We start from the raw sequence: 14,075 nt of genomic DNA, 5'->3' as shown, positions 1-14,075 counted from the left end.
CTCATTCTGTTTATGCCTGCCGGCTGAGACTGGGTAGACAGAAACAACGAGCACAGGTGCCAGGACATGCTCTCTCCTTAGGAGAGACGCAGGACACAGGAGGCCAGGACTAACCTGTAGTTAGAGGGGCTGCCTGCACTTGCCATCTTCTTCTTAGACCATGGAGCCAGCCCCAGATCACTCTTGCTTAGATTTTCACTGCCTCTGTCCTTTCCCGGAGCTGTGACGAGAAAGTCTGCCCATCTATCAGCCCCCTGGGTGCGGCACCTAAAGGTAAAAGAAAAGTGAAACAGCTGAACTGGGTGCCTTCAACACGCTGGTCTTTCCTCCTCCCAGTCTCAGCCCCCAGGGAGGAGGAACAGAGCACCCACAGAAGAGAGGGAACGCCTCGCTCCTGCAAAGAAGAGAGGGCAGGAAGACGCCTTGAACTCAAACAGATCAGACGCGTTTTGAGGTGAAGTGGCACAGTGCTGACCAGGAGGAAGAAACCACGTTTGCTCCTGCCCCCTGCCAAGGTGGCTGTGAGAAGAAAAAAAAGGAAAGTCAGACATTTCAGATGTTCTCATATGCCCATGGGCTGACCCGGCGCAGTCGTGAGCCTGGATTGGATGAATCAGACCCAGTATTCAGATCCAATATTCAGACCCAGGACTGGAGAGAACCGAAATGCTGGAGAAAATATTCTTCAAAATTTCTGTAAAGCAGCCAGAGGCCAAAAAGATCTCTCCCAACTCCTGCAACCAGAAGGAAGAGCTAAGTTTGGGCAGAGAAGCCTGATGTGCAATTCTAAGTTTTCTTGAATCTATGGGCACTTTTCAAATGCAGCCAGGAGTGCTTAGGAAAAAAATTGAGCTTCAACTAGTCTCTGAAATCTCAAAGTGACAGGCTTTTCATTGGATGGGAGCAGGGTTTAGAACTAAGACTCCCTACATCTTAAAGGACAAAGTGATGATGCTAGCAACAAGTGTGTTACATTTATGTTTGTACATCATTTTTTCATTTATACCCAGCTCTCATTTTGTAAAGGATTTGGAGCAACTTTGGAAAAGTCTGATGGAGCTAGTGGTAAAGAACCTGCCTGCCAATGCAGGAGACATAAGAGAAGCTGGTTCCATCCCTGGGTCTGGAAGCTGATTCCATCCCTGGGTCTGGAGGAGGGCATGGCAACCCACTCCAGTATTCTTGCCTGGAGAATCTCACAGACAGAGGAGCCCAACAGGGTCTCAAAGAGTCAGACAGGATTGAAGCAACTTAACAGGCACTCAGGAAAAGCACACTACATCAGCGTACAGTTGAAAGATAAAGGAACAGGGGCAAAGCACAGATAAATAAAACCAGAGGAATAGAAATCCAGGTAGGACAATGGGGCAAAGATAGAGGAGAATGAGAGTCAAGGTGCCTATAGAATCCAGGGTCTTAGAGAGAGTCATGGGCCAACGTAGGTGAGAACTGGGAACCTCCAAGTAGTATGTTTCCGAAGCATGTCTCACTGAATCCCAGTGCTTCTGGCTCACTATAGATATGCTCGAAGATCTGCATAAACATGTTTTCCAAGTATAGGGGGCAGAAGATTTCTACCTCTCTACCCTCGTCTGCTCTCTTTCCCCCGAAGAAGTGAACACGAATCTGGCTGGGCCAGATTCCAGGTGCCAGGACATGATGAGCCCAGTGGGCAGGGTCTGTGTGCCTACCAGGTGCTGACATACCTGCGACTGCCCACCTCTCTTTCTCCCTCACTTTGTTGGCAAACAGGCTAGTAAACTCTGCCTCTGTCGGGCATCGTTGTCCTTGGTTTTTGAACTCCATTGGGCACAGTGGCCCCAACAAAGTCGGACACAGACTAGACCAGCTGGCATAAATATGGTGCCTTTTTTGCTTATAAGCACAGGGTCTTTGGTGTTCCTCAGCTGATGGTGGTAAGATTAGGGCTTAGGGGGTATTTCTGCCAAATTTACAAGAAAACTTAACCTGGCAATATTCTGCATTAGCTGGATAATGATAGGAACTTTAGCTTCTGTTTTCCCACTGCCAATTTTCCTCTGTGTTCACTAGAGAATCAGTGTCTCTAGGATAAGATCAGGGATGTCTGGTGCAAGCCCACAGATGACCATCAGATGGTCCCTGGCTCATAATGGAGGGGTAGCGTTTTTCTCCTTTTTCTTCCATATGACCTGGGGGATGAGGAGATTCTGACCTGCCTCCTTGCTCTTTTCTCCCACTCAGACTTAGGTCAAGTAGGTGATAATCTTTGAAGGCAAGTTAACACTTTCTTTCTCCCTGAAAAAATGTCTCTCCATTTTGTTAAGTGTGCTAAGATCTGACATTTGGAATAGATGTGTGAATTGCAGAGTCCTGATCACAATCCAATGTTATTAGTTAATTTGCTATTAACTTACCAAAGTCTACTCATCTTTGAACACTATTGGTTTATTTATTTATGTTTTTATTTATTTTTTTATTATTTATTTATGTCTAATTAGGTCAGATAACCCATCTCAGATTGATGACATTTCTGTGAAGATCTGTTGCCCACAATTCACTCTCTGCTACCAGCTTTTTGGGTGTCTCAGTAGTAAAGAATCCGACTGTCAAGCAGGAGACATGGGTTTGATCCCTGGATCAGGAGGATCCCCTGAAGTAAGAAATGGCAACCCACTCCAGTATTCTTGCCTGGGAAACCCCATGGACAGAGGAACCTGGTGGACTACAGTCTACGGGTTCAAAAAAGAGTCAGACATGACTTGGCAACTCAAAAGCAACAATCAACTTTTTAATTAGTTGGGATGTGGGGGTACAATTAACCAAAACTGACTCAGACTAACTCAGGCAGAAAATCAATTTCTTAGAAGTATATTGGGTAGCTCAAAGAATTTATAAGAAGGCTGGAGGACTGGAATAAGAAAATAGGCAGTCTAGGCAGTAAGATCCCCAGCCCAGGCCATGTATGTGGCCACTGATTTGACAAATATATTCTTTCCATTCTGATTAAAAAGGGGGATCAGAAACTTTTTATTCTCACAGGACAGATAAGATTATTCATTCACACCTTTTCTTGGAGTTATATTAACTCACCTATCCTTTGTCATAACACAGTCAAAACAGATCTGGATCACCTGGGCCTCTCAAAGAACATCACACAGATCGATTATCTTGGTGACATGGCGGTGATCAGATGGGATGAGGTGGGGCCACACACCTAAAGAGGAAAAAAATTACTGGCCCTTCAACAAGAAGGATGAATCTCAAAAGCATTGTGATTCAAAAGAAGCCAGACATCCAAAGGTGCATACTGGGTGTTTCCATTTATGTAAAACTTTAATACAAGCAGAACAAATCTATAGTCATAGAAAAAGTAGATCAGTGATTGCCTGATGCTGGGGTTGGAGAGGAGGGAACTTTCTGGGGTGATAGAATTGGTCTGTATCTTAATTGTGGTTGTAACTCTATTTGTAAATACTCATCATATGCATACTAACAATGGATGTATTTTACACTTCAATAAAATTGAGCTCTTGCCCATGTAGGTTAACCTTGGTTTCAAGGATTCATAGACCTTAGAACTGTCTTTCCCATTTGTTTTGTTTTCTTTTTTCTGAGGGATAGGACACCATATGTGTCCTGGTAGGGGAACCCATGGACTGAATACATATGAGCATCAGTGATTTCAGTTCAGTTCAGTCGCTCAGTCGTGTCTGATTCTTTGCGACCCCATGAACTGCAGCACACCAGGCCTCCCTGTCCATCACCAACTCCCTAAGTTTACTCAAACTCATGTCCATTGAGTCAGTGATGCCATCCAACCATTTCATCCTCTGTCATCCCCTTCTCCTCCCGCCTTCAATTTTTCCCAGCATCAAGGTCTTTTCAAATGAGTCAGCTCTTTGCATCAAGTGGCCGAAGTATTGGGGTTTCAGCTTCAACATCAGTGCTTCCAATGAACACCCAGGACTGATCTCCTTTAGGATGGACTGGTTGGATCTCCTTGCAGCCCAAGGGACTCTCAAGAGTCTTCTCCAACACCACAGTTCAAAAGCATCAATTCTTCGGTGCTCAGCTTTCTTTATAGTCCAACTCTTACATCCGTACATGACTACTGGAAAAATTATAGCCTTGACTAGATGGACCTTTGTTGGCAAAGTAATGTCTCTGCTTTTGAATATGCTGTCTAGGTTGGTCATAACTTTTCTCCCAAGGAGTAAGCAGTGATTTAAAGAAAGTTAAACAGATTCCCACATTAAAGGATTTCTCACAGACCCTACACAACATCGCATATTAGAAATCCTTAACGGGCTATACAGAGGGGGCATTCCCTGCCTCCCTGGAGGCATCTCCTGGCCCTGACTCTGCCCTAGATCTGGGTTACACACGCTCCCAGCTCCCACCTGCCAGCCTATTCAAAGACACTTTCGTGCCTGGAGGTCTGCCTGCCACCGCATGATTTCAGTTTATGTTCAGGCATCCTTTGATTTCAATTTTCTTAGGTAGTAATTTTATCCTGACAAAGTACAGGCATTTCTGAGTCACCTCACCTCTACTTTGTTTTTCCCTTAAATTTGATCATCTCTAGTCAATTTATTCAGCTGTGTCACCATCCCCACAGTTTAGTTTGGGTACATCTTCATTACTCCAAAAAGTATAGAAGGAAGAGGAGTCCTGGGGAAATACAGAGGTTGGTAGGGAGGCAAACAGGCGGCAGATCCCCAGTTCCTGGGGACCCTGGGGCTGACCCCTGGGCCTCCTCCCCTCTGTACCCGCCTCCCAGGATGGTACCGATAAGCAGCAATCCTCGCAATCCCCCTCCCCAGTCCCCACACGCCCCGGGAATCTCACCAGTTTCCGGAGGTAGAGGGAGGCTGCGGACACCGAGGCAGCTCCGCAGGATCGGCCCGAGTACTTTCACTTTCCTTTCCTGGAAGCCAGGCCCTCCTCGTGTGTAGCAAAGCAGAGACTTCCTGTTTTGCCGACTGGTATCTCTCTGCCCTTTTCTCAGTCTCCCAGGAGCCACCCCAGACCAGCCCCTGGATCTGGAAGCAGGCACGAACACGTAGCCATCTCAGCATCCAGGTGGGTTTTCGTCTAGTCTGCTTTATTCACTTTGGGTGATTGGCTTTTACCGTTCATGTCCTGGCAGCAGCTGCAGCTGCTGCATAAAACTAAACAATTTCAACTGTGACTCTCTTTCTTTGTAAAATAGTATTTTCCAAAGAGTCAGAGAGGGGACTGTGGGATTCAAGAGGAGACAGTTAAAAAGAAGACAAATGATGAGGGGAAGCAAACACAGCTCAGTCCTTTATTCCCTGAATTCTAGTTTGTTGTTACGGTTGGAACTCAAGTTTTGCTCTTCATTGTCCATGAAGGGTCATCCTGCACTCTGCCCCCAACGGGCAGCTCATTCATTATTCACAAGTGACTCGAAGTAGCTGGGAAGCAAGTGGGAAAGAAAAACTCAAGAGAGGATATTTCATTTCTGCTCTAGTGTATTGACTTTTCAATACTTTTTCTTGAAGCACATTCATGATTATTTTCTTGAAATAAATTCCCAGGAATGGAATTTAGGACTCAAGGGGGTATATATTTTAGGGTATTTGGTACTGGTTACTAAATTAATCTCCAGAATGTTGGGACCTGTTTGTATCTGGACCAGGAGTGTCTATGATTATTGCTATTATTTGTATCTTGCCCAACTTGACAGGCAAAAGTTACCAAGTTGTCTTTGCTTACACTGCTCTGATTACTATAGAGTTACCATGTTTTTTATATATTTATTGTGCATTTGACTCAATTGTCTGTGTATGACTTTTGTTTTGTCTTGTTTTTCCCTTACTGGATGTTTGTCTTTGCTCATTCATTTTTAAGACCCTTTTACATAATATGCACCTGAATACTCATCTATGAGATGCCTGCCATATCTTGCACTAGTGAGAAATGGGACTTTGGTCAGATGAGTTCTGCTTGGCCACCAAATACTTTAGGCAAGTGCTTCCTTGGCAATCACAACAGATGAAGAGTGAGGAATATGATGGATGTTCTGTTCTGAATGATGTGGTATAATTAGTCATTCAGGCCCCCTTACTCGTCTCAGCAAGTGGTCGTTCTGGTGCTTTCTGGCTCTGTGCTGATCTTTGCAATATCCTTCCCCTACGCAGATGGCGAACAGTTAGTTAGTTCCTTTCCCACTGGTTCTCTATCTTCTAGGATTTCTTCACATTATCCTGATAGCATCTTCTCTTGTTTTCTAGAACTGTTGTGATGATTGTTTTTTGCAACATATATTTTTTTTCTGTTAAACTTAACATATTTGGGAATGAGGAGAAAGAGACAGGGGAGCTCAATCTGCCACTAGGATTAAATACCTAGAAAATCATTGTGCGTGCATGCTCAGTCGTGTCCAACTCTGCGACCCCATGGACTACAACCCACCAGGCTCCTCTGTCCATGGAATTTTCCAGGCAAGAATACTGGAGTGGGTTGCCATTTCCTACTCCAGGGGATCTTCCCGACCCAGGGATTGAACTTGAATCTCCTGTGTCTCCTTAATTACAGTTCAATTTTCTCTTCGACACAAAGTTGGAAAAAAAGATCTGTGTTCATTTTTTTTTTTTTTAATCTCTAGGTGATTGAATTTTTTGTTACTGCTTCCCTTTTCTCAACAATTTTTCAAGAATATCAAAGGTGCATTTTCTTCCTGTTGTAACTTATTGATATTTTTGCATGGCCTATAAATGGTCAACTATTGTGATGTCCCACGGCCATGTCTGTTCTGAGATGTGACATGGACACAGGAAGCACTCGGTACATACTGGCTCTGTTTATTACCAGCTGCCCCTTCTGGATTCCTGTGTCACATTGTGGGTCACTTTGCCCTCTGTGTTGCTGAGCATTGTCACTGCTTCCTAAGCCCATGAGTCTTTTCAGCAGAGGTGGCTTTGTGGACCGCTAAGGGATGCCTTTGGGACCAGAATGCCTGTCTCCAGATGCCTGTGCAACACAGAGAGTGGCTCCCCTAAATCTTTATTCTCCTTTCTTCTTGTGTCCCTTTTGTAGGAGAGACACCATGACCAGGGCCTTGGAAAAGGCTCTTCTTCAGCACTTTATACGACAGAAGCTGGAGATCGCTTATGCCATCAACAAGCCATTTCCCTTCTTCGAAGGCCTCCGAGACAACTTCTTCATCACTGAGAGACTGTACAGGGTGAGTCACTTGGTGCTTTGCCATGGCAACCCACCACTGAGGTCTCAAACCACAACACTCCAGAGCTTCTAGAATTTGAAAGTTCCAGACTAAAATGGTCGTTACCAGGGAAAGAAGGTGTCCAAGGTAGGTGACTTCAAACTCAGTTCAGTTCAGTTGCTCAGTCGTGTCCGACTCTTTGCGACCCCATGAATTGCAGCACGCCAGGCCTCCCTGTCCATCACCAACTCCCGGAGTTCACTCAGACTCACGTCCATTGAGTCAGTGATGCCATCCAGCCATCTCATCCTCTGTCGTCCCCTTCTCCTCCTGCCCCCAATCCCTCCCAGCATCAGGGTCTTTTCTAATGAGTCAACTCTTTGCATAAGGTGGCCAAAGTACTGGAGTTTCAGCTTTAGCATCATTCCTTCCAAAGAAATTCCCAGGGCTGATCTCCTTCAGAATGGACTGGTTGGATCTCCTTGCAGTCCAAGGAACTCTCAAGAGTCTTCTCCAACACCACAGTTCAAAAGCATCAATTCTCCGGCTCTCAGCTTTCTTCACAGTCCAACTCTCACATCCATACATGACCACTGGAAAAACCATAGCCTTGACTAGACAGACCTTTTTTGGCAAAGTAATGTCTCTGCTTTTGAATATGCTATCTAGGTTGGTCATAACTTTCCTTCCAAGGAGTAAGCATCTTTTAATTTCATGGCTGCAGTCACCATCTGCAGTGATTTTGGAGCCCCAAAAAATAAAGTCTGACTCTGTTTCTACTGTTTCCCCATCTATTTCCCAGGAAGTGATGGGACCAGATGCCATGATCTTCGTTTTCTGAATGTTGAGTTTTAAGCCCTTTTTCACTCTACTCTTTCACCTTCATCAAGAGCTTTTTAGTTCCTCTTCACTTTCTGCCATGAGGGTGGTGTCATCTGCATATCTGAGGTTATTGATATTTCTCCCAGCAATCTTGATTCCAGCTTGTGCTTCTTCCAGCCCAGCGTTTCTCATGATGTACTCTGCATATAAGTTAAATAAGCAGGGTGACAATATACAGCCTTGATGTACTCCTTTTCCTATTTGGAACCAGTCTGTTGTTCCATGTCCAGTTCTAACTGTTGCTTCCTGACCTGCATACGAATTTCTCAAGAGGCAGGTCAGGTGGTCTGGTATTCCCATCTCTTGAAGAATTTTCCACAGTTTATTGTGATCCACACAGTCAAAGGCTTTGGCATAGTCAATAAAGCAGAAATAGATGTTTTTCTGGAACTCTCTTGCTTTTTCCATGATCTGGCGGAGGCTGGCAATTTGATCTCTGGTTCCTCTGCCTTTTCTAAAACCAGCTTGAACATCAGGAAGTTCACGGTTCACATATTGCTGAAGCCTGGCTTGGAGAATTTTGAGCATTACTTTACTAGCGTGTGAGATGAGTGCAATTGTGCGGTAGTTTGAGCATTCTTTGGCATTGCCTTTCTTTGGGATTGGAATAAAAACTGACCTTTTCCAGTCCTGTGGCCACTGCTGAGTTCTCCAAATTTGCTGGCATATTGAGTGCAACACTTCCACAGCATCATCTTTCAGGATTTGGAATAGCTCAACTGGAATTCCATCACCTCCACTAGCTTCGTTCGTAGTGATGCTTTCTAAGGCCCACTTGACTTCACATTCCAGGATGTCTGGCTCTAGGTCAGTGATCACACCATCATGATTATCTGGGTCATGAAGATCTTTTCTGTACAGTTCTTCTGTGTATTCTTGCCAGCTCTTCTTAATATCTTCTGCTTCTGTTAGGTCCATACCATTTCTGTCCTTTATTGAGCCCATCTTTGCATGAAATGTTCCCTTGGTATGTCTAATTTTCTTGAAGAGATATCTAGTCTTTCCCTTTCTGTTGTTTTCCTCTATTTCTTTGCATTGATCGCTGAAGAAGGCTTTCTTATTTCTTCTTGCTATTCTTTGGAACTCTGCATTCAGACGCTTATATCTTTCCTTTTCTCCTTTGCTTTTTGCTTCTCTTCTTTTCACAGCTATTTGTCCCCAGACAGCCATTTTGCTTTTTTGCATTTCTTTCCCATGGGGACGGTCTTGATCCCTGTCTCCTGTACAATGTCACATACTTTAGTCCATAGTTCATCAGGCACTCTATCTATCAGATCTAGTCCCTTAAATCTATTTCTCACTTCTGCTGTATAATCATAAGGGATTTGATTTAGGTCATACCTGAATGGTCTAGTGGTTTTCCCTACTTTCTTCAATTTAAGTTTGAATATGGCAATAAGGAGTTCATGATCTGAGCCACAGTCAGCTCCTGGTCTTGTTTTTGTTGACTGTATAGAGCTTCTCCATCTTTGGCTGCAAAGAATATAATCAATCTGATTTCAGTGTTGACCATCTGGTGATGTCCATGTGTAGAGTCTTCTCTTGTGTTGTTGGAAGAGGGTGTTTGCTATGACCAGTGCATTTTCTTGGCAAAACTCTATTAGTCTTTGCCCTGCTTCATTCTGTATTCCCAGGCCAAATTTGCCTGTTGCTCCAGGTGTTTCTTGACTTCCTGCTTTTGCATTCCAGTCCCCTATGATGAAAAGGACATCTTTTTTGGGTGTTAGTTCTAAAAGGTCTTGTAGGTCTTCATAGAACCGTTCAACTTCAGCTTCTTCAGCATTACTGGTTGGGGCATAGAGTTGGATTACTGTGATATTGAATGGTTTGCCTTAGAAATGAACAGAAATCATTCTGTCGTTTTTGAGATTGCATCCAAGTACTGTATTTTGAACTCTTTTGTTGACCATGATGGCTACTCCATGTCTTCTGAGGGATTCCTGCCCACAGTAGTAGATATAATGGTCATCTGAGTTAAATTCACCCATTCAATTTCATTTTAGTTCGCTGATTCCTAGAATGTCGATGTTCACTTTTGCCATCTCTTGTTTGTCCACTTCCAATTTGCCTTGATTCATGGACCTAACATTCCAGGTTCCTACGCAATACTGCTCTTTACAGCATCGGACCTTGCTTCTATCACCAGTCACATCCACAACTGGGTATTGTTTTTGTTTTGGCTCCATCCCTTCATTCTTTCTGGAGTTATTTCTCCACTGATCTCCAGTAGCATATTGGGCACCTCCTGACCTGGGGAGTTAGTTCCTCTTTCAGTATCCTATCTTTTTGCCTTTTCATACTGTTCATGGGGTTCTCAAGGCAAGAATACTGAAGTGGTTTGCCATTCCCTTCTCCAGTGGACCACATTCTGTCAAACTAGATGGCTTAAAACAAAGAAATATGTTCTTTCACAGTTCTGAGGTCCAGAAGTCCAAAATCAAGGTGTTGTCAGAGTTGGTTCCTTCTCAAGACTCTGAGGGACAATCCATTCCCTGATTTCCTCTGTCTTCTCCTACTGCCGGCATTCCGAGGTGAACCTGGCTTATAGAAACTTCACTTCACACGTTCTTTCCAGCTCTACCCTGCCTTCTCTACTGTGCCTCTCCCTTTTTCTTCTCTTACAAGGACACTTTGTCACTGTGATTTAGGGCCCACCATAATCCAGGATGGTCTCATTTTAAGATTGTTAATTATACCTGCAAAAGCCTTTGTCCAAACACGGTCTCGTTCACAGGTTTCAAGCAGACATATCTTTGGATAGAAGGAGGCATCATTCAATCCATAAAAGTTTGTCACTCAAAGTCCATTGTGATGTGAAGCAAGGCAGACAGTGGGAGATATGGTTATGTGGACAAGGGGAGGTTCTTTTCGTATAGTTTAGGTTGCTTAAAGCAGGTCCTGAGCCCCTCGAGTCTGAGCCCCAGAAGAGTGCTAGCAGTGCTGAGGCAGTCTTCCCCGGTCTTGGCCCAGTTGGATCCAGCCCCTTTTCAGATCATGATCAGGGTGTCACTGATAGCTTACAATGAATGATGCTGGGTTTGTGATCTCCAAAGAAGAAGATTTAGCTTCAGGACCAGGCACCAGGCTTGATCCCTCAAGAGCTTTTGTGTAGCAGAGTTTTATTAAAGTGAAAAAGGACAAAGAAAGCTTCTGACACAGACTTCTGAAGGGGGACGAAGAGTGCCCGGTCCACTACTTTTATCAAGGCCTTATATACTTTTACCAGACCCACTCCTACAACATATATCTTAAATTAACAAAATTAGAACTAACAGTGGAAAGGTCTTACCAGACCCACTCCCACAACATACAGTCTTAAGATAACAAGATAAGTCAGAAGGTTCCTTTTAAGAAGGAGAAACATGTCCTCGAGCAAGATACATTGTTGTTAAATAATCCTTAGTAGAGAGTTCAAGATGAGTTTTGTTGTGTAATCATTAGCTCTGAACTTAAAGAAAATAACATCTTATGTGACTAAGACAAAGCAATGTAGAAAAAAGCATTTGTCCTTTTCTCCTCCTTGAGAGCCCCAGACCCCTTTCTCCTTCTCAAGGGCCGCGGACCCCTTCCTCCTTAAGGGCCCCGGACTCTTTATCAATCTACCTAAGAATTAACTCTCTCATCACTCCTCAGAGAGGCATCCTTGGCCCACTCATCTAATTAAGTCCCGCTCAGTATTCTTCCTCATAGCAAATTACACTTTCCTTCATAACACTGCTTTTGATAGGAATTGGGTATTTATTTAATTTGTGTTTATTATTTGATGCCTATCATTTCCACACAAAGCACCCCTCCCCCAACATGGTAGCACCATGTTGGTCTTATCTGTTGCTAGATACCCAAACCCAGCCATTGCTCACCAAACCAAGTCATTGCTCAACAAGTATTTTTCAGTCAATTCTCTCCTGCCATGTTTCTCCTCTTGGCCAACCTCTCAGGAGGATATCTCTGATTTCCCATTTAGGGCATTTCAAGTTCATGAGAGAAGGAAAGAGAGAGCAGAGGCTAACAAGAAATCCACAGAATTGCCACTTGTGACCAGTTCATAGGTCCACAGCTAAAGAGTCCTGGCCAGACTCTTGGAGAATTAGACAGGACCAGTCTTTGTCTCCACTTTTCTTCCTTAACATTTGTCTCTTCCTTCAAATGTACCTAAAATAAGGTTCACGAGAGAGACTTTATTTTCCAGAATACTAAACTCCTGTGACTAACCACCCAAATATCAATATGTATGAAGTTCCGAATGTAAACATACAGAAATGTGATTTCTCTATGTTAGGGAGTTTGGCTACAGAGCTTGCATTAAATTCTTTAAGAGAGCAAAAATCGCTTTCTTACAGCTTAGAAAACCACAAATGTGTAATAAATCTCCATTCTGTTTTATAGTGATGTATAATAATCCTTTATTCTGCTTTTTAAGGAATCTATGGAAGCCTGCGAAAATCTGGTCCCTTTATCCAGAGTTGTGTACAACATTCTTACCCAACTGGAAAAGACATTTAGTCTATCATTTCTGAAGATATTGTTCAGCCAAATTAACCTGAATGAATACCCCAACCTGATAACGACTCTCAATAGCTTCACAAGAGGTATGAGGCTTCTTTTTTTAAAATTTTATTTATTTATTATCATTTGGTTATACTGGGTCTTCATTGCTTTGAGCAGGCTTTCTCTAGTTTCAGTGAGCAGGGCCTAGACTTTGTTGCAGTGCTTGAGCTTCTCAATACAGTGGCTTTTCTTCTAGAGGATCACAGGATCTAGGGCACTCAGGCTTCAGCAGTTGCGACGCAGGGGCTCGAGAGCACAGGCTCAGTAGTCATGGTGCACGGGCTTAGCTGCTCTGTGGCATGTGGGATCTTCCCAGATCAGGGATCAAACCCATATTCCCTGCATTGGCAGGTGGGTTCTTGACCCAAGGACCACCAGGGAAGTCCAAGGCTTCATGAATACCTTTGGGGCTTTCGGAACACGATAGAAGTTGCCATGCTAAAAGTTCAAACTGGTTTTCTGCCTTGAGGAATATGCACTTTAACTCCCTACTTTCTCTTTGGGAAGAGATGGACCATGCTCTCTCATGAGTGTGGCAGGAAAACAGCCCCTGGCTCTGGTTCTCTAAGGTGAATTTCCAGATGACATAACCATTTCAGTCTTACATGTTCTATGGGGTGGGAGCGGGGAGGGGAGGTGACTGTACAATTTAGCATACTGGACAGTCTCTAGGGAAGGGAACACATAAAGTGATGGAAGAGACCTAGCCTGACAGAAGGAGAGCCAGAGAGGAAGAAAGATGGATACGGAGGGATAATAATAAGCATCTTTTTCTTTGTTGAAGTATAGTTGATTCATAATGTTATGTTAGTCTTAGGTATATAGCAGAGTGAGTCAGTTATATATTTATATTCCTTTTCAGATTTTTTTTTCCAATATAGGTTTTACAAGATATTGAATATAGTTCTCTGTGCTATACAGTAGGTCCTCGTTGCTGGGGTTTTTGTTTTTTTTCTGAGTGCTTACTGTGTGCCAGACATTATCCCAGGCACTTTGTATGATTATCTTATGTCATCTTAAAACAATCCTTTGAAGTCATTCTTGTCCCATGTGACATATAAGGAAATTAAGGCTCAGAATAGCTTTCCCGAAGTTACTTGTCTGCTAAGTGCAGAGCCAGGAGTCCTACTTGGATCTCCTAATACTAGGGTCCAAGATTTTGATTACTGTTTTTTTAATATAAGATTTATTTTTGATGTGGACCATTTTCAGAGACTTTATTGAATTTGTTACAATATTGCTTCTGCTTTATAGTTTGGTTTTTTTTAGCCATGAGGCATGTGGGATGGATCTTAGCTCCCTGACCAGGGATGGAACACACACTCCCAGCATTAGAAAGTGGATGAAGTCTTAACCACCAAACTGCCAGGGAAGTCCCTTAATCACTATTCTAAACAATCTGCTAGAGGATTATAAAGCTAAATGAGGAAAGAAAATTAGCTAAAGAAGAAGGGAGAAGGAATTGTGGACACAG

At 43.4% G+C, this 14,075-nt stretch overlaps 2 protein-coding genes across 22 annotated transcripts in view; one reads left to right on the top strand and one right to left on the bottom strand.

Moving 5' to 3' along the window:
• The window catches only part of SP140 (SP140 nuclear body protein), an 81,321-nt gene extending 76,246 nt beyond the window's left edge, over window positions 1-5,075 (bottom strand). For 9 of the 13 annotated variants that reach the window (XM_006047076.3, XM_044937929.1, XM_044937930.1 and 6 more), the window contains exons 1-2: window positions 4,831-5,075; window positions 115-267 (exon numbers count right to left, since the gene is read on the bottom strand). In XM_006047076.3, the coding sequence (XP_006047138.2) occupies window positions 115-267; window positions 4,831-5,060 (383 nt within the window). In that variant the 5' untranslated portion in view covers window positions 5,061-5,075. Of the gene's footprint in view, window positions 1-114; window positions 268-371; window positions 548-3,072; window positions 3,197-4,830 lie in introns of those variants that run through there. The other 4 variants (XM_044937936.1, XM_044937938.1, XM_044937940.1 and 1 more) reach the window with 4 other exon arrangements.
• Window positions 4,933-14,075, top strand: part of SP110 (SP110 nuclear body protein) — a 49,553-nt gene continuing 40,410 nt past the window's right edge. For 8 of the 9 annotated variants that reach the window (XM_025278429.3, XM_025278424.3, XM_025278428.3 and 5 more), the window contains exons 1-3: window positions 4,933-5,064; window positions 7,045-7,192; window positions 12,474-12,642. In XM_025278429.3, coding sequence (XP_025134214.2) covers window positions 7,055-7,192; window positions 12,474-12,642 — 307 coding nt within the window. In that variant the 5' untranslated portion in view covers window positions 4,933-5,064; window positions 7,045-7,054. Of the gene's footprint in view, window positions 5,065-7,044; window positions 7,319-12,473; window positions 12,643-14,075 lie in introns of those variants that run through there. The other variant, XM_025278427.3, reaches the window with a different exon arrangement.

Source organism: Bubalus bubalis, chromosome 2 (assembly GCF_019923935.1).
Source record: "Bubalus bubalis isolate 160015118507 breed Murrah chromosome 2, NDDB_SH_1, whole genome shotgun sequence".
NCBI classification, from domain to species: domain Eukaryota; kingdom Metazoa; phylum Chordata; class Mammalia; order Artiodactyla; family Bovidae; genus Bubalus; species Bubalus bubalis.
This window is presented reverse-complemented; position numbering and strand designations above follow the sequence as displayed.